Source organism: Orcinus orca, chromosome 5, assembly GCF_937001465.1.
Source record: "Orcinus orca chromosome 5, mOrcOrc1.1, whole genome shotgun sequence".
In the NCBI taxonomy this organism is placed as follows: domain Eukaryota; kingdom Metazoa; phylum Chordata; class Mammalia; order Artiodactyla; family Delphinidae; genus Orcinus; species Orcinus orca.
The window spans coordinates 73,962,632-73,983,439 of record NC_064563.1 but is presented as its reverse complement, the minus strand read 5'-3'; the positions used below and the strand labels follow the sequence as shown (position 1 = coordinate 73,983,439).

General features: G+C 41.0%; 1 protein-coding gene and 1 long non-coding RNA gene across 2 annotated transcripts; one reads left to right on the top strand and one right to left on the bottom strand.

Annotated features, from left to right (window-relative positions):
- Positions 1-8,219: 8,219 nt before the first annotated feature.
- LOC101287924 (RING finger protein 11) lies at positions 8,220-9,225 on the top strand. Its single transcript, XM_004278761.4, has one exon. The coding sequence runs from the start codon at positions 8,260-8,262 to the stop codon at positions 8,722-8,724; it is 465 nt and encodes a 154-aa protein (XP_004278809.1). The 5' UTR covers positions 8,220-8,259; the 3' UTR covers positions 8,725-9,225.
- A 6,904-nt stretch (positions 9,226-16,129) lies between these two features.
- On the bottom strand, positions 16,130-20,538 carry LOC125964534 (uncharacterized). The gene is made up of 3 exons (XR_007477635.1): positions 20,466-20,538; positions 18,566-18,621; positions 16,130-16,198 (listed from the first exon to the last, which is right to left on the bottom strand). It is a non-coding gene; the product is annotated as an uncharacterized LOC125964534 (long non-coding RNA).
- Between the last annotated feature and the right edge of the window lie 270 nt (positions 20,539-20,808).

The window sequence follows — 20,808 nt, the reverse complement described above, 5'->3', positions numbered from 1 at the left end:
GTTCGTGCCCGGTCCGGGAAGATCCCACATGCCGCGGAGCGGCGGGGCCCGTGAGCCATGGCCGCTGAGCCTGCGCGTCCGGAGCCTGTGCTCTGCCACGGGAGAGGCCACAACAGTGAGAGGCCCGCATACTGCAAAAAAAAAAAAAAAAAAAAATCAGATGTGCCAAGAGCTACGTTCAAAAAATGAAACCGTGGACCAAGTTTCAAATGCTAGGATGCATGGGCAGCCCTTCGTGCCTGAGTCTCTTGGTGACAGCAGTCTAATGTGATGTGATGGGGAGCCAACCCCAGAAGACCCAGAGGATCAATTCTATCACTGGAGATTTTCTGTAACCTGGCGGGGACTTTCCTTCCAGCCTTTTTCTTGTTATCTCCTGCCCAGCTCTCCTCGCCCAATTACCCTGGATTCTCTCTGGTCCAGCTCTCACCCAGCACTCCCTGTTTTCTGTGCCTTTCCCATAGCAGGTAATACCTCTGCTGGAAAGGCTTCCTCACTCCCTCAGCATCCATTTGTTGAGCATCTGCTATGTGCCCAAAGCAGAGAAAAAGATAGATAGGGTCCTTGCCTTGGTAGAGCTTAACTGTAAGTGGGGTATACAGGTAATAAACAAGTAAACAAAAAAACAAGATAGTTTTGGATTCTGATAAGAGCTGTGAAGGAAATCAACAGAGCAATGTGATAGAGAGTAGCTGGTGCAGAGAGGCAGGGCTTCAGGGAAGGCATCTCTGAAAAGATGACACTAAACCGAGAATTGAAGAATTAAAAGGAGCTTGCAGTGCAAAGAACAGAAATAGAGCTTCCAGGCAGTAGGAGAGAAAATGTGATGGCTCTGTGGTGGGAGTGGAATTGGTAAATTTTGGCAATTGAGTTGAAACAAAATGGCCAAAATATAATAAGTAATTCCAAGTGAGGTCGGAGAGGTGGGATTGCATAGGGTCATATGGGATCTACAAGGCCATGAGAAGGAGGTTATGTTTTATTTTTAGTGAGATGAAAAGTGATTAAAGAATTTTAAACATAGGAATAATATGATCAAATTTATATTTTGAAAATATTACTCTGGCTGCAATATAGAGACAAGATTTGACTTGGGGGGGAAAAAATAAAAGCAGGAAGATCTGTTAGGAAATTAGTGCCATAGATAGACCAGGTAAGAGAGAATGTTGCCTTGCACCAAGGTGGTAATGGTGAAGATTGAAGAAAGTGAATGGATTCTAATAGTAGTTTGAAGACAGAACCAACAATACTTACAGAGTGTTTGGTCATGAAAGACAAGAGAAAATAAGCAATACAGGATGCCTTTTGGTTTAGAGACTTAAAAACTGAGATGATAGTGGGACCATCTAAGGAAGTAGGGAAGACTGGGAAAGAGAAAGGTTGGGGAGGAAAATGGGATCATATTTTGGGCATTGAAATACCTGTGGAACACCCACGTGTAAATGTCAAAGAGCAGTTTTGATGACTATGAATCATAAAGCAGAGAGTGAGTTCCAATCACCACTGGTGAGATCCCACCCATTCTGTTTTCTATCTACATTTAAATATTTGTACACTTGGAGCAAAAATTCCACTTCTGGGTGTCTCTCCTCCGGGAAATACTTACATATATGTGTAAAGAGGCATGTACTAAGATATTTATTGTAGCATTGTTTGTGATAGCAGAAACTGAGACCAACCTAAATATTCACAAAAAAGGGAGTGCCTGATAAGCTACAGTATATCCATAACATAAAGTCTCTGACAGTAGTTGATAGAGAGTTCTAGTGTTGTGAAATGAGATCACAGTACTATACTTTCTAGTAAAAAAAAGAAGTCAAGGGACTTCCCTGGCAGTCCAGTGGTTAAGACTTCACCTTCCAATGTAGGGGGTGCAGGTTCGATCCCTGGTCAGGGAGCTAAGATCCCACATGCCTCACAGCCAAAAAACCAAAACATGAAACAGAAGCAATATTGTAACAAATTCAATAAAGATGTTAAAAATGGTCCACATCCAAAAAAATCTTCAATAAAACAGAAATCAAGCTATAGAATTACATATAATATAATCTCATTTATGGGAAACAGTGGTATAGTACAAAGATGAATACATATGTAAACAAATCTATAAAAATAAACTTACATCTGGAGTGGAGAAGAAGGTGTGGGCTTGGGCTCTTTATTCTACTCAAATATTCCTTGAATTTTTACCAAAAAAGTATAATGCCTAATTTTAATATTTTAAATAATACTTAAGCCAGTAAGTCCTACCCATTGACTTCAAAAATAATAGAATCATACTCCCTTATTTTATAGAAAGAAACAAGGACCAGAGAAGCTGAAGTGTTTTATCAAAATTGCACAGCTGGTTGAGACTGAACTCAGGTTTCCTGATAGACTAGACTAGACTAGACTGCTTGGCTCTTACAGACATTAACTGTGTCTCAGTCAGTTCAGGCTCTCAGGCTGCCATAACAGAATACCGTAGAATAGGTGGCTTATAAACAACAGACATTTATTTCTCACAGTTCTGGAGTCTGGAAGTCCAATAGCAGGCTGCCAGCAATGTCAGTTTCTGTGGCGGCACATCTTCCCAGATGCAGACTGCCAATTTCTCATTCTATCCTCACACGGAGGAAAGAGGGTTAGGGAGTTCCCTGGGGTCTCTTTTATAAGGGCACTGATCCCATTCATGAAGGCTCTACTCTCATGACCTCATCAGCTCCCAAACACCCCACCTCCTAATACCATCACATTGGGGGTTAGGACTTCAACGTATGAATTTGGGGGGGACAAACGTTCATCCGTCACAACATGTTAGTATATTTTGTTAGCACATGTACAGGTTCCGCTTCATTTGTTAAGCATATATCTAGCTGTAAGCTGTGGATTTTGAGGATAAGATGTATGCAGGTATTCTATATACAAAGAATAGATGTATATTTCTCTCTAGCTATAGGAGTAAGAAAGGAGGGATCCGTGGAATTTAAAGTAAGCCAGAGAGTTCTTGAATAAGTAGGAATTCCACTAAGAACAGGAAGGGCTGATCAGAACCTGGGATGACACATACACGAGGTAGAAAGAGAATCTAACAGTTTGGGGTAAACTGATGGACTAGCCGCATACCCTAAGGAAATAATTGACTCTAAAGACCCACTTCCCTCTCCATCACTTCCTGAGAGATGATGCCTCTCATGGTAATTACTCGTTAAATGAGGACTTGAAGGTATAATGAAGCAAATAGTAAACTGAGGCAGAATTTTCTTGGGACCTTGCTGGGGCATAACCACCTGACACCTGTCTACCAAGAAGTGTTCAAAATCAGAAGAAAATCAGCATATGTTTTAGGGTTTATTGAACAAATGTCACTATAGAAATAAACATTCTATTATTAGAAATTTGTATGCACTTAATGTAATTAAAATATTTTTATTGCAGTGAAAATAAATCTTACTGCCTGGATGGTTTTAAGTCTAAGAAATATATCAGCTCAACCACTGAGTCTTCCTTGCTGTCACCAGCAAGATATGCTTCCTCCTGCCTCAATTCCTAAAATGCATCCTTTGTATCATTCAAGCCACTTGCCACAAACAGCCTTCTATGGCAGCAGCTGTGAATACATCCTCTCTCCCATTTCTGGTGTTGTTAGCTTTTGCAGCCCAAGAACCTTATCTTATTCATGGCTGTGTGCTTTGCAGCATCTATTATAGAGACTTGAAATTTGTAGATAGCAAGGAAATGCAATTTTTAAATGTTTAAAAGCAAGCAGGTCGTAAATCGAAAGGCTTAGAGCTGACGGCAAATCACACCATATACTTATCCTCTCCATAACCTTTTAACTACATATTTAAAAATCAATGGACAGTCTTGAAAAGGAGAAATTTCTGAAAAGCAGCCTTGGGCAGTTGAGAAAGGGAGAAAGAGGGAGGGGCAGTGCCTCTTCATCCTATGTTATTTCATGTTTTTCACTATTTCTTAACCTTAATAACCCATATTTCTCCATCTCTTGCATCTACAAGCGTGATAGAGAAACCCACACCCCCTACAAATTCCTCCCCTCCCCATCACCATTCCCAAACGGGTATCTCATGTGAACTCATAAGCATTCCTATCAACGTAGTCCCCTGCGCACAAAGCTCCTTGATTGTCACGTGGTACCTCCCTCTGCCACAGCTGCCTCTGTCCTCGGCCAAGGCTCCTAAGCCCTTTCTCTTAGGACTCCCAAAGCTGCATTTTCAAGCTACCAGATGCATAAAGAGATAACGGGGTCCTCATAGACGCTGAGGAATCTGCCTCATTTCTCCACTACATTACTTGGATTCAAAGAAGGGATGTTTATATTCATTGGTCTCCTGCAGAACTTCAGAAAAGCACTTCCTTCAGCTTCTACCTGGAGTCCTAACATTTCTCCTCATCCCTCCATCTGCTAGTTGCCTGTGCAAACCTCTTCCTCGTTTTCTTTCATAAGAAAGAATAATCCCTTATGAAAATTCATGCTTGGAGAACATGCTCTTACCCCAGCTATGCCCAAAAGCTCTTAAGACCTCTCCCTATATCAGCCATTCAATGCTTCAGACCTTGCCTTATCCTACCCTGATTGGCTAAAGAAGAAGCGCAGAGCCTCAAAATCCTCCAAGAAGTCATCCCAAATTAACCATACACTTCCTCCAGCTCTGATCCTAGGGGCTGAGAAACTTGCCCCTTCCGGTCCCTTCTCAGTGCTCATGTAGGCAAGTCATCCAGCTCCATCCACAGTTCAGGCTCAGCTATGTGGAGTGGGGCTTGAGGAGTGTGAGAGTATTGAGAGAACCCTGGGTGGCTGCAAACTCCATGGTCCCTCATTCTTGTTTTAATTGTGCTGGGAAAGTAAATAACTCCCTAGTAATACTCCATGTTCCTTGACAGGCTTTCTGACAGGTCTAGGAGTAATTTTTCCCCCCAGGCCATATCTTAAACAGCCAACCTCAGCCTTTTCATAGGAGTTCAGGAATTCAAGAAATATCATGGGTTGCCCATGTTCATCTTCTTTCCCCAGCACAATTATTCACACTTTCTTAAAACTTCTCTACATATCATCCTACTCAGGGGAAACATTTCAGTGGCAGGGAACTCATGACTTCTTCAGTCTATCCCTTTTGTTTCTGGATAGCTTCAATAGTCAGAAAGTTCTTAAGAAGCATGAGTCCAAGGGACTTCCCTGGTGATCCCCTGGTTAAGACTCCGTGCTTCCACTGAAGGGGGCACAGGTTCAATCCCTGGTTGGGGAAATAAGACGCCGTGTGCTGCACGGCACAGTCAAAAAATAAAAATGAAAAAAATAAGCATGAGTCCAAAATCTGTCTTCCTACCTAGGTTCCAAAAGTTTACCTTAACTTATAAACTCTTAGCCTACTTTGTCACATAGTGAATACTTGATAAATAGTAAGTCTGACATGGGTATCATTCTGAAGTAGTTCACTAAAGTATATTAAGATCATGGATGTTGAGGGCAGGCCGACCTGAGGTGAAGTGTAACCTGGGGTAAATTATTCCCTATACCTCAATTTCTTCATCCATAAAATGTGGAAAATAATAGCTCTTACCTTACAGTGTTGAGAGGATTAAATGATATCATGCAAGCCATGCACTTAGTACAGTGGCAACAGTAAGCCCTCACGATATTTTGTTATTATTAATATTACCATCAATAATTTTTTCTGGCAATCCTCTCTTTGATTGAAAAACTATCAAGCATATCCACTAAAATGAGATGGATAGAAATAATCTGTTGTGAGAATTAACAGTAGAAAACCTCCAACTGTTGGCAGGGACTCTGTCTTAATCCAGCTCTTGATCTCTTGTGCATAACATAGTGCTTTTCTACATCCTTTGGGATCTTGTGCCTATTTCACTATTGCTTATGTAGATGGATATCACGATCTATCATTTCTACCAGTCAATGGTCATAGAGTTGGAAAGGTCTTGGTGACTAAGTCTCTCCTCTATAATTTACATATATTGAAGCTAAGACTTATAGAGAGGGAATAATATGACCAAAGTCATCTGGGTTTTTATTAGAACTAGAACTAAAAAATAACTTCTGACTCCCAAGTTAGGATTCCTTAAATATCAAGAAATATATAAATATTCAACATCTTTGGATTTCTGAGCTCTGTTCTGTGAGGGTGACTAGATGTGTAGCCTCCCTTTATTTCTGTTAGAGGCATTTAGAGAGATATTGGCTATCCTTTCCTCCCCCTTCCCCACCTCCCCCCAGTTATTCCCATAGATTTTCTACTGATCACCCTCTTAAATCATATTACTTAAATGATTTGGGCCTCTTTAAATGCAGGTGAAAGAAAACCAATGCAAACTAATGAAGGCAAAGGAAAACTATTAGGAAGATTGGTAAAAGACTCCCAGAACTGAAGAAAGTGTTGACTTTGAATTTATTTATTTATTTATTTGTTTATTTTTGGCTGCATTGGGTCTTCGTTGCTGTGCACGGGCTTTTCTCTAGTTGCATCGAGCGGGGGCTGCTCTTCATTGCGGTGCGCAGGCTTCTCACTGCGGTGGCTTCTCTTGTTGCGGAGCATGGGTTCTAGGTGCACGGGCTTCAGTAGTTGTGGCATGTGGGCTCGGTAATTGTGACTCACAGGCTCTAGAGCACAGGCTCTGTAGTTGTGGCACACGGGCTTAGCTGCTCCGCGGCATGTGGGATCTTCCTGGACAAGGGCTCAAACCCGTGTCCCCTGCATTGGCAGGCAGATTCTTAACCACTGCGCCACCAGGGAAGTCCCAGGAAGTGTTGACTTTGGAAAGGAAAGAAACTTCTGGGGTTCATCAGCCTTTTGCCCAGAGTACTGCCATTAATGCAATGTGATTCCAATGACAGCCAACCTCTGTCATTTTTGTTCTTAGCTTTAAATGAGACATTGAAAAAGAGACATACAGACAGAGAGGGAATAGATGGGTCCAGCTTGGATCCAGTGTCTACCCATGGACCAGTTTGCTATTGTGAGAGTTGGAAGGTTACCCACATTGTGTAACTCCACTAGAGACCTCCTTCCCCTGGGCATGAGGGGCTCTAAATAAAACGTATAGAATCATTGTGAGCAAAGCAGCTGCCCCAAAAAGTGTGTACTACGTTCTACTATGTGTTTCCCCAAGCAGATTGTGAGTTTCTATTAGTCAGGGACTCTGTCAATTTCACTTTTACTCAGTATTTTCAAACAAACACCTTCCTAGCCTGTGTGTAACAAGTATTCAATGAACATTCATGGAATTGAATGTATTAGATCTGCAGTTTTTCTTGATCCTGACATACCAGCCCAAGCTGAGAACACTATGGTCTCCAACTAACAAGAGGCCTCTGCGTGTTTTTGGTCCCTTGGAAAACATACATCATACCCAAGTACCCAACTAATGCCACCTGGCTCATACATAAGTAATACGTGCATCTTGCTCTAAGAAAAACTGTCCTGATTGTGCTTTTCTCTCCAGCTTCCTGGAAGGATAGGGCACTTCTTCCTCAGGCTACTTTCCTCCTGGAAACGTCTCTTCCTGAGAGCCTGGCAGTTGCCCACAGTTCTGTCTTCTGTGGTGGAAATGGAGCCCTGCTGTGCTCCGGTCATTAGGATTCTCATCTTCCCTCCTCATATGACAGACATCGGAGGACATGTTCTCTTCTCCTGAGAAAAAGCCCCAATTAAATATGCTCATTAAAGCCTTGTGATTCTAGGCTTTCTTCAAATGCATAACAAAAATGAATCAATTTCTGCTGACCTGAAGCCTGTCCAGGGAGTGCTTGGCCCTGGCCGAGGTGTGGGCTGACTGCCAGAACCCTGTGGGATGTACTAGGCAGTTTTCACTGTCATATGCCAGACCTTCACTGCTGCCCCCCCAGTTGGTTATTAGAGGCTGGCAGGCAACTGCATAAAGAATCTTGAACAGAATATCACAGTTTACCCAGAATCAAAAGATTGATAACAAATTAAGGTGAAATTGAGTGCAAATCTGCCCCTTCTAGCCCCTCACTGGCCACATCTACCATGCCTGGCTGTCTAAGTATAGGCTGTGATGCAGCAGTGTGGTAGGGAGGAGGCATAAGACAGGAGGTCAGAGCCCCCAGCTGGCCCACAAACCCGGTCACTAACAAGTTGTATAATCTTTCAGCTTCAGGTGCCTCGTGTGAAAAGAAGATGTCACTAAGACCTTGCAGTTCACAGGCTTCAACTTAAGATATGGTCCCGGAGAAGACTGTCAAAACAGCGCACAGATCACACACCCCAGCCCCGGAAGATGGGGAACTGCCTGAAGTCCCCCACTTCGGATGACATCTCCCTGCTTCACGAGTCTCAGTCCGACCGGGCTAGCTTTGGCGAGGGGACGGAGCCGGATCAGGAGCCGCCGCCGCCATATCAGGAACAAGTTCCAGTTCCGGTCTATCATCCAACACCTAGCCAGACTCGCCTAGCAACTCAGCTGACTGAAGAGGAACAAATTAGGATAGCTCAAAGAATAGGCCTTATACAGCATCTGCCTAAAGGAGTTTATGACCCTGGAAGAGATGGATCAGAAAAAAAGATCCGGGAGTGTGTGATCTGTATGATGGACTTTGTTTATGGGGACCCAATTCGATTTCTGCCGTGCATGCACATCTATCACCTGGACTGTATAGATGACTGGTTGATGAGATCCTTCACGTGCCCCTCCTGCATGGAGCCAGTTGATGCAGCACTGCTTTCATCCTACGAGACTAATTGAGCCAGGGTCTCTCATCTGACTTCAAGTGAACCATCATTTTTGGTGGTTTTGATCTTTTGTCACTGAGCCCAAAGAGCCAGGGATTAGGAATTAAGATCATGCACAAAAGTTTCCTAAAAATTCCTGCATGGCTGCAGGAATTCCTGAATGGCTGCAGATGTTGGGGGAAAAAAGTATGTGATATTTTAGAAACTTAGGGGGAAAAGTAGGAAGGTATTTTTATGTAAAGCCTTGACCCAGTGTTCAAAAATATAATTGTATTTAGATCTTGTTATTGCTCCAGTACATAGGAATTGTGTAAAGTGTTATACAGCAGCTGTATATGTTTAAATTGTGTCTGTTGAAGATTAGGAAAAAGATAGTGGTTGTTTTTCCTAAATGAAATAACTTTCTTCTCCCCCCCCACCCAAATTCTTTTCTCAAGTTGCTGGCATTTGGGTCAAGGTTTTATTAAAAGCTACATTTTATAACACTGGCACAAAAAAAGTAGTTTTAAGCTTGTTTGCACAGTTCTTTTTTTCCATTGGAAATGGAATTCATTGCCTTAGGTCTTTTTAAATAGTGTATTATTATCGTTGGGGCTGGCTCTATGCTTGAAAACCAGTTTATTTATAACCTGTTATAAGTGCTATATCTGTTTGCAGTTAGGAAATGCAGAATTCAAAGTGATCTCCTAGCTTGTAAGCAAACTGAGATGCACTATCCCTTTTCTATAAAAAAATGAGTTAATGTGTCAAGAAACCAACTCTAGTAAAGTGGGGTTTAATATTACCCTTTCTTATGTGTTTCACCTAATTATTTTGGTTGTTAATATGGTGATAATTAAAAGTCAAGGTAAATTTTAAATATTAAGAATTCTGATTTATTGAGCTTGAATTATGCCACCATGCTTATGTAAAAATGAAAGTGGCACCATGGTTAAACTGAGAAAAGTTTCTCAGTTGCAACAATTTTGATTTATTCTTTCCTGTGACCTCCTTCCCTGTTGTCTTGAACATAGCAAAAGGATACTGCATCTCTTCTTATTGTAGTGCTGAGGTTACTGAAGTTATATAAAAACACATCTCTGTTTCTGTTGGAAGGACAGTCCTGCTAGTTGACTGACAATTCTAAGCAGGGAGAATTAAGATAAATGTGTTTCATGTTTTGCACACAAATGCAGAATTTGTATAACCACATGACTTCATAGTTGTGATCTCAAAAAAGAAGGAATTTCTCTTTTATCTTTTACTTGCAGTTAATATAAGAACACTGAATCTCTAAGCTTCTGAAGTGTTAGAGGTAGAGATGGTCTAGTAAAGATGTAGTTGTAATGTTTTATCCATTTAGCATGTGTTTATTTTTCTTTATGTACTCGAAGGTGACATATTTGTACAACTCAGTGATATTACAGCTAAAAAATCATTCATTAGCAAAAGGAGAAGCAATCTCAACCCAACAAATCAGAAATGTTTCTTTTTATTTTATATTGAGTTGAATATTTGACTTTAACACTTTTCTACATACAAAACACAAGTCTCTTGAAGGGTTCTTCATAATTGCATTATAGAAGAATTTAGTATGTCATAAGCACTTAAAGATTTGACATTCAACTGTAGCAGTATCCATGTTGGTTAATTTTCTTATGAGCCCCATGATGAGTTCGAGAAAAATTGAAAGAAATTAGATTATCAAGTTCTGTTAAATTGTTACATGTATCTTGCTTAAGTTTTTGTTCATTAATTTATATCCAATTACATAAAGCAAATTTGGAGGAAAAAAAAAAAAAAGATATGGTCCCAACCGACTTTCCTGCCATTGACATCACCACTAGTAGCTAAAACACACAAAATATTTACTCTGTGTCAGACACTCTGTACTTAATTACTATGCATAAATTCATTTAATCCTTATAACAACCCTTTGAAGGAATTTAGTAATATTACTGTTCCTACTCTACAGATGAAGAAACTGAGATTTAAAGAGTGAAATAACTTGGCCAAAGTTACATCAGCTAGTCAATGACAGAGCTCCAGAACTCATGTTCTTCACACCTAGGGTGCCCCAATGCTTTCTCAGGTACCAAAACCACTATGGTCATGCTTAGCTTCCTTTTGGCCTCCTCTGCCTCAAACACTTGGTTTCTCATCCTAAGTACATGATTTCATCTCCTGCAAATTGGTTCACTATTTTTGGACTCACTGACCATTTCTGGGGACTTTATTCCATTTAAAAATCAGCCCATCTTTGCCTTCTAAAAACCACCAAGGTATAGCTAGCCTGTATTTGCTCTGATCTCTATAAATTCACCCATCTATAATTCTCATTGGCAGTGAATGTGTTGCCTCATTAAGTCATTACTTTTATTATTATCATTTATCTCTTGGTCATCTTTCGCTATTTATGTCGTATCTTACCAATCAGATTGAATACCTTGAAGAAGAGGACATGGTTCATACTTCTTTGATCTACTCTTAGCCCCTGGCACAAGGCCTTGTGCCAATCTTTAAATGTTAATTGGGTTTGGTGTAGCTTCTCTTCCAGCTTCAACTATACTCCTCATTAGGCGGTATCTGTAAGGTTGTAGGAGCCCTCTTTGGAAACTATGGTAATAGAATTGTCAACCAGAATCCTGGTGACTTTCATTGTGCAGGCAAGACTGGGAAAGGGCACCCTGACCTATGCTCATGCCAGCTGAGGTGTGTTACTTGTGCCAGAGCTTCACTAGGTCCATATACCTCCGTGTGTCTGATAGGATCAGGGCAAGCTTTTCCGGTGATGTCAGCCAAGAAAAAACAGCTGGCAAATGTAGAAAAGCTGGTACCAGGCACCTGGCCCACTTAGATCAGCTTTCTGTGCCAGCTTCACATTTTGTATCAAGGCCTAAGTTGAGAGTAGGGAGTGACTATATCTTCTCTCCTCGCCAAAAGCTGGTCTGTGGGTGCCAGGTTCATAATGGTCATCTGTTGGGCTGTCTGTCCACCGCACCTGCAACTAAAACAACCAAATCCAGAGGTTGCCAAGATCTTGGCACTCCCAGGGTATAATAACGATGCCAAGAGTTGAGGGGGTAATGCATGTCCAAATTATCTTGTCGCCTCCTCTTGGAGTTTCCAACACCCTAGTGCTGAAGGAAAGCTGAAAGCTTTTCCATTGTATTTTACAAATGTCACGTATTTCAGCAAACAGAAGAGATACAAAATGATTTGGCAAATTGTGAAGAGCTCAGTAATTATCAGGAGGGATGAAGTCCTTTTACCGCTTCTACAATACTGAGTTATAAACAACTCCCAATGCGCTTTGAATAGTCAGCTGTTCCCCAGTTTCATTGACAAGGCAGGATAAGTCAACTCTGGCAACAGCAAAAAGAGAAAATTCTAGCCAAAATTTTTAAATTCCACTCCTTCTAAGACTGCTTTAAGGAGGTGGTGAGAAGGGAGGGCTCTGAACAGGGGAAATGATAACACAAGGAGTAAATATAAAAACATTTCTATTATTATTTAAAGCTCTGTAAAGATAATTGATATTTAAAAACAAAAATAATAACAATAAACTGTGTGACCTATAACATAGGTAGAAATTAAATGTATGACAACAATAGCACAAAGGCCAAGAGGGGAGAAATGGAAGTATACTCTTAAAAGTTTCAAATACCTGATGTGAAATAGTATAATATCATTTGAAGATAGACTGGAAGAAGTTTAAGATAAATACCATAAACCCTAAAGAAGCCATTAAAATAGAACAAGAGTTATAGCTAATTTGGCAAAAAATCATATAATAAAATGGAATCTTAAAAATAAAATATTCATGTAACCCAAAAGAAGGCAGAAAAAGAAGAAAAGAGGAACAAAGAACAGATGGGACAAATAGAAGTGAAATAGCAAGGTAGATTTAAACCCAATCATGTCAATAATCATATTAAATGTAAATGGTCTAAACACCCTAATTAAAAGGCAGAAATTGTCATACTGGATTTAATAAGCCAGACCCAATCAAGCTGCCTACAAGGAACAAGTGTAAACATAAATACATTAAAAGTAAAAGCATGGAAAAGATAAACCATGCTAACATTAAATGGAAAACAAAAAAAAAGATGGAGTGGCTTAGTAGCAGACCAGGAAGATTTCAAAGCAAAGAATATTACCAGGGATAAAGAGGATCATTTCCCAATGATAAAGAGAACAACCTTTAGAAGAGCTAAAAAACTGACAAAACTGAAAGAAGAAATAGACAAACCCATAATTATAGTTTAATCATGGAAAGTGTGTTCTTTGCCCACACTGTAATTAAGTTAAAAAATCAATAACATAAAATTCTGGAAAATCTCTAAGTATTCGGAAACTAAATAACATGCACCAAGTTCTTTCTTGCCTCAGTGCCCTTGAATGTATAGTTTCCTCTGCCTCAGATAATTTACCTTTCACATAACTGACCTTTACTTCTGTTTCAGGTCACCTCCTCAGAGAAGGCTTCCTAGACCCTTATAAAAAAGGTCACATCCCCACTTCATCCTATTGCACCTCCAGTTACTGTCTATTACATACCTTGATTTTTCCTTTCCTAAAAGTTTATCACAATCTGTAATTATCATTTTCTTATTTGCTTACTTGCCTACCGTCTGTCTTTCTACAGCATATAAATTTTTAAAGGTATATGAATATTAGATCAAAACTTTTTTTTAATTGTGGTAAAATATATGCAATATAAAAGTTACCACTTAACAGCATATAAACTTTTTGAGGGCAGGAACCTTATCAGATTTTTCTGTACCCCAGTGCCAGGAAAAGTATGCGGCAGGTCCTAAGAACTCAAAATCTATTTGTTGAATTAATGAATAGAACATTAAAAGGAGGATAATTCCTACACTGCCTACTTCACAGAACTCTTATGAGAGAAAAATGACTCTGAAACACTATGCACTTAAAAATAGAAAGGTATTGATGTTTTTATTATTTTCAATGGGTTGCAGCTCAGAGTTCAATGCTGATTAGATAATGAGCACAGTTGAAATTGGGCTGGACAGATCAGGACAGCTTCCTCATAGGGACAGAGCCTAAATCGCTGCAAGGATTTGTACCTTGCCTGCCTGCGCATGTCTGGATCTAACTTTGAGCTCTTTCCCCTTGTGGCTTCACAGGTAATAATTTCACTGCTGTCTCTTATTAAGGATGTTCTTTCCCTTCCCCTCAGAAGAGCAGGCGGGGTTGGCATTTCTGAGGGAGCAGCCAAGGAGCATAACTCTAGGCACACTGAGAGAATTCTAATGACTTTGTGTCTTTCCTCAAAGGGCTGGCAGTTTTCAGATCTTCTCTGCGTTTAAATAATAACAACATTCAGTTATACATACATACATATTCTTTTTCAGATTCTTTTCCCTTATAGATTATTACAAAATATTGAGTAGAGTTCTCTGTGCTATACAGTGGGTCCTTGTTGGTTATCTATTTTATATATAGTAGTGTGTATCTGTTAAACCCAAACTCCTAATTTATCCCTCCCCCGCCCCTTTCCCCTTCGGTAACCGTAAGTTTGTTTTCTATGTCTGTGGGTCTATTTCTGTACGCCTAAAACTAACACAACATTATAAATGAACTATACTTCAATTAAAAAAAATTAAATTTTAAATTTTAAAAATTAAAAAATAAATAAATAATGACAGTATTGAGGCCAAACTAGCAATGAACCTGTGGAAGGAGGAGCCCTCAGTGTCGCTGAGAATAAGGGATCTCGCTCACCGCCTTGCGTCCTTGAGGCTTGCCAGAAAAAACTGGCTTTCCCTTGAAACCTGAAGGCAAAACACCTTACCTAGGCAAATGCAACTTACAGAGATAGGAATATTGGGGCTGGGGTAGGAGGTTAAGTAAGAACCCTGGATTCGTAGGTTCAAAAGACAGACTCAAACTGAAAAAAAAAAAGTAAACAAAATTATGTGGGAACAAATGCACAGTTTGGATGGTAAGAAAAATCCTCAAAAGGGTGTCAGAGAGACATGGGTCCCACCTCTGGACCTCACTGTGTGATTCTATACAAGTTATTTCCCGTTATAACTGGGTTTGGCCTTCTGAAAAAACGAGAATTTTTTTGGATGAAACTTGGATGAAATCATCTCTCAGTTCCTCTCTGGTTCTGCTATTCTTATGAAACCCATATTCTTCCTGTGAAAATCACAGAGCAGGAGTCATAGAGAGCCTTTGACCACATTTGTTTAATCACCTTAACCACATTGAGAAGTTAAGACTTAGGACTCTTTCTGACCTTGTTTAATCCAGCTTTTCAATCAGCGTTCTAATGTGCAGAATTGGGGGTGGGGCACCACGTGACAGATTAAGTTAAAAAGGAGCTCATTGAAAGGCTAGTGAGTACCTCACAGAAGCACAGGAAGCCTGAAGAAGCTGGAGGGGACGCCAGGCCTGGGGCCAGCCAGGGCTGCAGTCATCACGTAACCCATCCGGTGCCCTGAGGACCCTACACTCCTGCCACGAGCACTGGATGCCAAGTGGGCGCCACTGTACCCTTCGTGTTTGATCACGTGGGAGATCGCAGTGTCAGCCCTGGGAGCTCCAGCAGCTGCTGCCACCACCTGCTTCTGGACTGGACTCTTGGCCGCACCTGAACCAAGCCAAGTCAAGCTCCCAACTGGGTCTTGGTGGCTGGGACAAATGGCCTTCGCTTCCATCATGGAACCTAGGTCTAGGCCCAGCAGAAATGGGAAAGTGAACATTTGGATTTTTCAACGTCTGCAGCGGAAGACAAGTTCCATCTCTCACCAAGATTTATGAGGTGGAAAATTCCACCACAGATGCGGAGGTTCAGATATGTTGCAGTCACCAAAAAAGATAAATATTTAAAACATCTGAAGTATTTATAAGTAGGAGAAGAATATGTCTCCATTATTGTCCCATATCCTTTAGGACTCCAGCTTCTAAAATCTAGACCTGGAAAATAGACTACAAACAACTTCATCCAGCTCCTTTTGTTTTCCAGATGAGAAAGCAGGGCTTTAGAGAAGGATGATAACCAGCCCAAGTTCACAGCTGGACCAGAACTCAGGTTTCCTACTTGGGGGCCAATTGTCTTTCCAGTAGATCAGGCTGCCTTCCAAGACAAAAGACAGAATCCCTTCTTTGTCAGATTAGATTCAATGCCAAATGTTCACAAAGCATATTTATTTTTGCACCTTAGCTTGATTTGATGTATTGCAAAATTTTGCAATTAAACAGATGTAGACATGATTCCTCCCCCTCAAGTTTCAGATTCAAGTCGTATTTATTAACCACCTATCACAAGGGCAGACATTGAGCTGGTGTTTTCCTTAATGTCGCAGGAAGTTCAGGGATCTGTTTGAGCCTGAGGAACACCTGGTGATGGGAATTAGAGCACTGCAGAGCTTCTCTTGCAATCTGTCACCTCTGCTTCTCTAATCATCATTTTATTTTTTTCGATAGATACCACTGCATCTGATCCTCTTGGCTGAAAACAAGATCTGCAACAGCTGTGAAGAGTTATGTTAAAGTGTCAGTAAATGGCCTGGCTTCCTTGGTCCCAGTACCATATTACCAAGGAAGAGACAATCGGCCCAGGATGTCCATCCCTAGACCATCAACTGTAGCCTGGGCGTCAGAACCACATGGTACAACACAGCAGCTCCAAGAGTAGCTAAAGGGATGTGGAGTTCACTCCAGGAAAACCTGGGAAATGCTCAGACAAAATATTGACTTTGGGACATACATATGCATTAATTTAACACTCACAGTAGCCCCATTCATTCACTTATTCATTAAATATTTACTGAATGCTGCTGCTTCCTAGGTCCTATTTTAGATAAGAGGGATACAGCAGCGAGCAAAATAAGCAAAGAAGACAGAAAAAAAGGATAAACAGGAAATATACTGTACATCAGACAGGGGTAAGTGCCGCATAAAAAATAAAACAGGGTAAGGAATAAAGATGGAGGTGTATGTATGTGCACACATAGACTATTTTAGGAAGCATGGACAGAAAAGGCCTCATTTAGAAGAGGATATTTGAGTTGAATTTTGAAGGAAGAGAGAGAGCAAGTCACGAGGCTATGGGGTAAAATCATTCCTGGCAGAAAAACAAGTGCAAATCCCTCAGGCTGAAACGTGCCTTGTGTGGTCGAGAAATAGCCAAGAGGTTGAATTGGCTCTAACAGAGTGAGAGAAAGAGTGTCAGGAGATGACGTCCATGAGGTGAGAGGGACCAGATGATGCCTGGCCTTGGGCACTTTAATGACTGTGGCTTTTTTTTTTTTTTTTTTTTTTCGCTGTACGCGGGTCTCTCACTGTTGTGGCCTCTCCCGCTGCGGAGCACAGGCTCCGGACGCGCAGGCTCAGCGGCCATGGCTCACGGGCCCAGCCGCTCCGCGGCATGTGGGATCTTCCCGGACCGGGGCACGAACCCGTGTCCCCTGCATTGGCAGGCGGACTCTCAACCGCTGCGCCACCAGGGAAGTGGCTTTTATTCTGAGTGAAATGGAAAGTCATTCAAAGGTTTGAAGACTAGAAGTAACAGAATCTTGTGTATGTCTATTGTGTTGAGAGGGTGCTAGCAAAACAGCATGGTAGTGAGAAGGCAGTCAGATTCTGGATTTAGTTTGAAGGTGGAAGTGACAAGATGTGCTAATCGAGTGGATATGAGAGATGAGGAAAAGAGGAGATTTAACGATGAGCAACTAGAAAGGTAGAGTTGCCATGTACTGTGATGGACAAGACTAGAGGAGAAGCAGGTCAGTGAGGTGAAGGAAACTAAGAGTCCAGCTGGGGGCACGTTAAGCCTGAGATGCTGCTTAGACATCCAGGTGGACCTTGAGGGGGCAGTTGGCTGAATGAATATTGAGTTCATGTGGGAGGTTCTGCTAGAGATACAGATTTTGGAATTGTCAGTACACAGAGGGTACTTAAAGCCTTGAAACAGAATGATATCGCCTTGAAAGTGAATATCAGTAGAGAAGAAATGAAGGCAGAGGAGTGATCCCCAGAGCAGTCCCCAGAGTAGGTCAAATCAGAGAGTGAAATGTATGTGAGATATTGAAATCAAAGGCATAAGTTAAAGAATTTACCTCAGATCTGGTGAGTGGAGGAGCCCCTTTCCATTCCAGTCTATCTGATTGCGATGACTTGGCCATCATCAACCTTCTCCTGGTTGATGGTGGTCATATCTTCTCTGCCTCCTGGCCTTCATTTTTCCTCCCATTACCGCTTTTCTCCTAACTTCCTCATCATAGAACCCTTCCTACATTCATAACAGGAAGCTGAGGCTCAGAGAGGCTAAGAGACATCATCTAAGATCAAAAAACAGCTAGAAAGTGGAATCGTTTGCTACACAAGAGGTAGGATGAGAAACATGCCAGAGAGCCGAATGCCCAAATCGAGATGAAAATGCCTCCTGTGACGGAAATAATAGTGGTGAAGGATCCGGACAGGCAAGAGCAAGTTTTTATTGCAGCCCAGATGTCTCAGAGCCCCTTTCAGTTTCCTCTCATTTATTCACTGAATATTGTGTGATGAGGGGTTGGCAAGGGTGGGAACCTTGAAAGATCTACAGTTTTTGTAAAGGTCATTACAAAGTGCTTTACAATTGTTCATCTTTATCTTTTAATTCCTGATTTTGAGAAACAGGAAGAAAAATAAACAGGAAAAGTACATGAAAATCCCCGACAGGATCCCATTGAATAAAAATAGTGCTGACAGGAAACAAACATCTTAAAACTTTAAAGGGGACAGAGGACGATATGGATTGAGAAATCCTACAGGACTGATTACTTTTCATTGCTATAAAAGGAATCAGTTACTGTTAAATGGAGTCGTGACCAACATTTGGGTAACCGCTTATCACCTACTTGCACCCCTTTCCGCCATGTTAGACATGTCTCCCCAGATTGCTATCTGCCGACACCTGTAAAGGAAAGAGAATCAGACTTGGCAGTGCCTCTGTTCTGGTGGCCAAGTTATACCACCGTATCTTGGCCTAGTAAGCAAGTGCCTAAAAATAATAGCTAACATTTATTGAGAGTTGCTGTGTGTGCTAGGCTATGGGTTTTACATGTAAGATTTGAAAGGGGTTAGAAAAATTGCCAGACCTGAAAAGTTTCTGCTTCATTCAAATTATTTCTGCGTTATCAATTCTAAGCCTCAATGAGCTTTTAGTGCCTCAAATGTGAATTAATTAATCAGATTACCCATACTTTATATGAACTTTTATAGGATGCTACTGTATTCAGGGTGTCCAGATTATCACTGTGAATGCAGAGATGGACAAGACAGAGCCCCCCAGGAACTAATAATCTGGTTAAATATTACAGTTAGGATTTGTCAAACCTGTACTATATTGCTGTCTATCATGTGTTTCTTACTAAACAGGACACGAATGCAAATCAGGAGACTGTATTCCTATTCCCTCTGCCATCGACTTAATCAACTGTGAAGACTACAGGTGAATTACTTCCCCTCTTCGGAACACAGCTGCATCTCTTAAAAGGAATGCTTTGGCCCTTTGTCCCTATACTCTCCTCCAAAGCTGACAATTTGTGAGTCTACTGCTATTTTATTTTTATTCATTCAACAAACATGTATGTAGCACCATGTGCCAGGCACTTCACAAATATTAACCTACTTATTCCGCACAGCAATCCTATCATGTAGGAACTATTATTATCCCTAATCATATAGTTATATTAACCCTATAATAAAACTATTATCCCCTTTTACAGATGATGAAACTGAGACACAGAGTCATTTTAAAATACTTATGATATACTTTACTCTTAAGACACTTAGAATTTTTTACTTTTGCTTTGCTGAGGGATTTAAAAGAAATCTTTGAAATTTCATTCCAGGTACAATTAGGTTATCATTTTTGTTTCCTACTTGTAGAACAACTGCAGTTATCCAGCAGAGACCGTGGAGCAATCAGGAGTCTGTGTCACAGTCACAAACACGCGGGAGCAACCAGTGGGGAGCCCCTTTTTGTCCTTTCTGTCCTCTAGCACCTACACTCTCTCCTTCCCTCTCTGGAATGAAAGAAAGAATGTGGAAGTGCCTAACAGAAACCAGCTCACTTTACACTAAAAAAAAAAAAAAAAAAAAAAACACCCTTGCCTCTTTCCTTTTCTCTCTCCTTCCCTCCCTCCCTCCATCTTTCCTTCCTCTCTCCTGCTCAGCCTTTCAATCCCACCACTTCTATAGTGATGTTCTTTTCTGCCTTTCTAACCATTTCCTACACAAAAGTGATCGCTAATTTCCACCCTCAAACTATGTACCTGAACCACGTGATTCTAACTTCCTCTCTGCTTCTCCTCGCACCTACTTTCAAAGTCCGTTTATCTACAGTACTGCTGCTGTGATCACCCTGCCACTGGATCCTCCACCACAGCCCTGAAATCTGATCCCCAGGGCTCCCCTTTCCTGCTACCACAGGCTTCCTCTCCCCACCTCCCTGTCCCAGCCATTCCATCTCTCTATGTTGCTTGTGTGCTTTGAAATTTTTACGTAAAAGGACCCTGTAAGCACCAGGCTTGATCTGATCTAAACCTTCTCAACCAATTTGACGGCACAGAGTAGAATTTTATCATTGTGGGTTCATTGATATATTATCAAATGGTGGTCAAAAGACAGCAGTTTTAGACACAGCAGCATGTGCAAAGCAACAGTTTTTTTACAAGTCACTTGATACTAATAATATTTAAAGTACTGACATTTGCAACTTTTCAAAAATCAAAGAGGACGCAAGATGATACTTACGTGATTGTGACTCTCACTTGCATTATGATATCGTTCCTGAGCGGTAGGGATAGATGATGCTGTACTGCTCTCTCCAGCATTGTAGACAACCTGGCTATGCCCAAGGGAGAGCCTCATTCGGGTGAACATCATCTATCAAACGTGTCATAGTGGGTTTCAAACTACTGGGGAAGGGGAAGGAGCGTGGACTTCAAATCAGAAGACTTGGGATTAGATCCAAGTCTAATCTTTTCATGTACATATAGTTTAGATTTGGGCAACTCACTGCTTCCATTTAAATCTTGGTTTTCTCATCTGTAAGATGAAGATTATGGTATATTAATCCCTGAGGTCCCTAATGCGT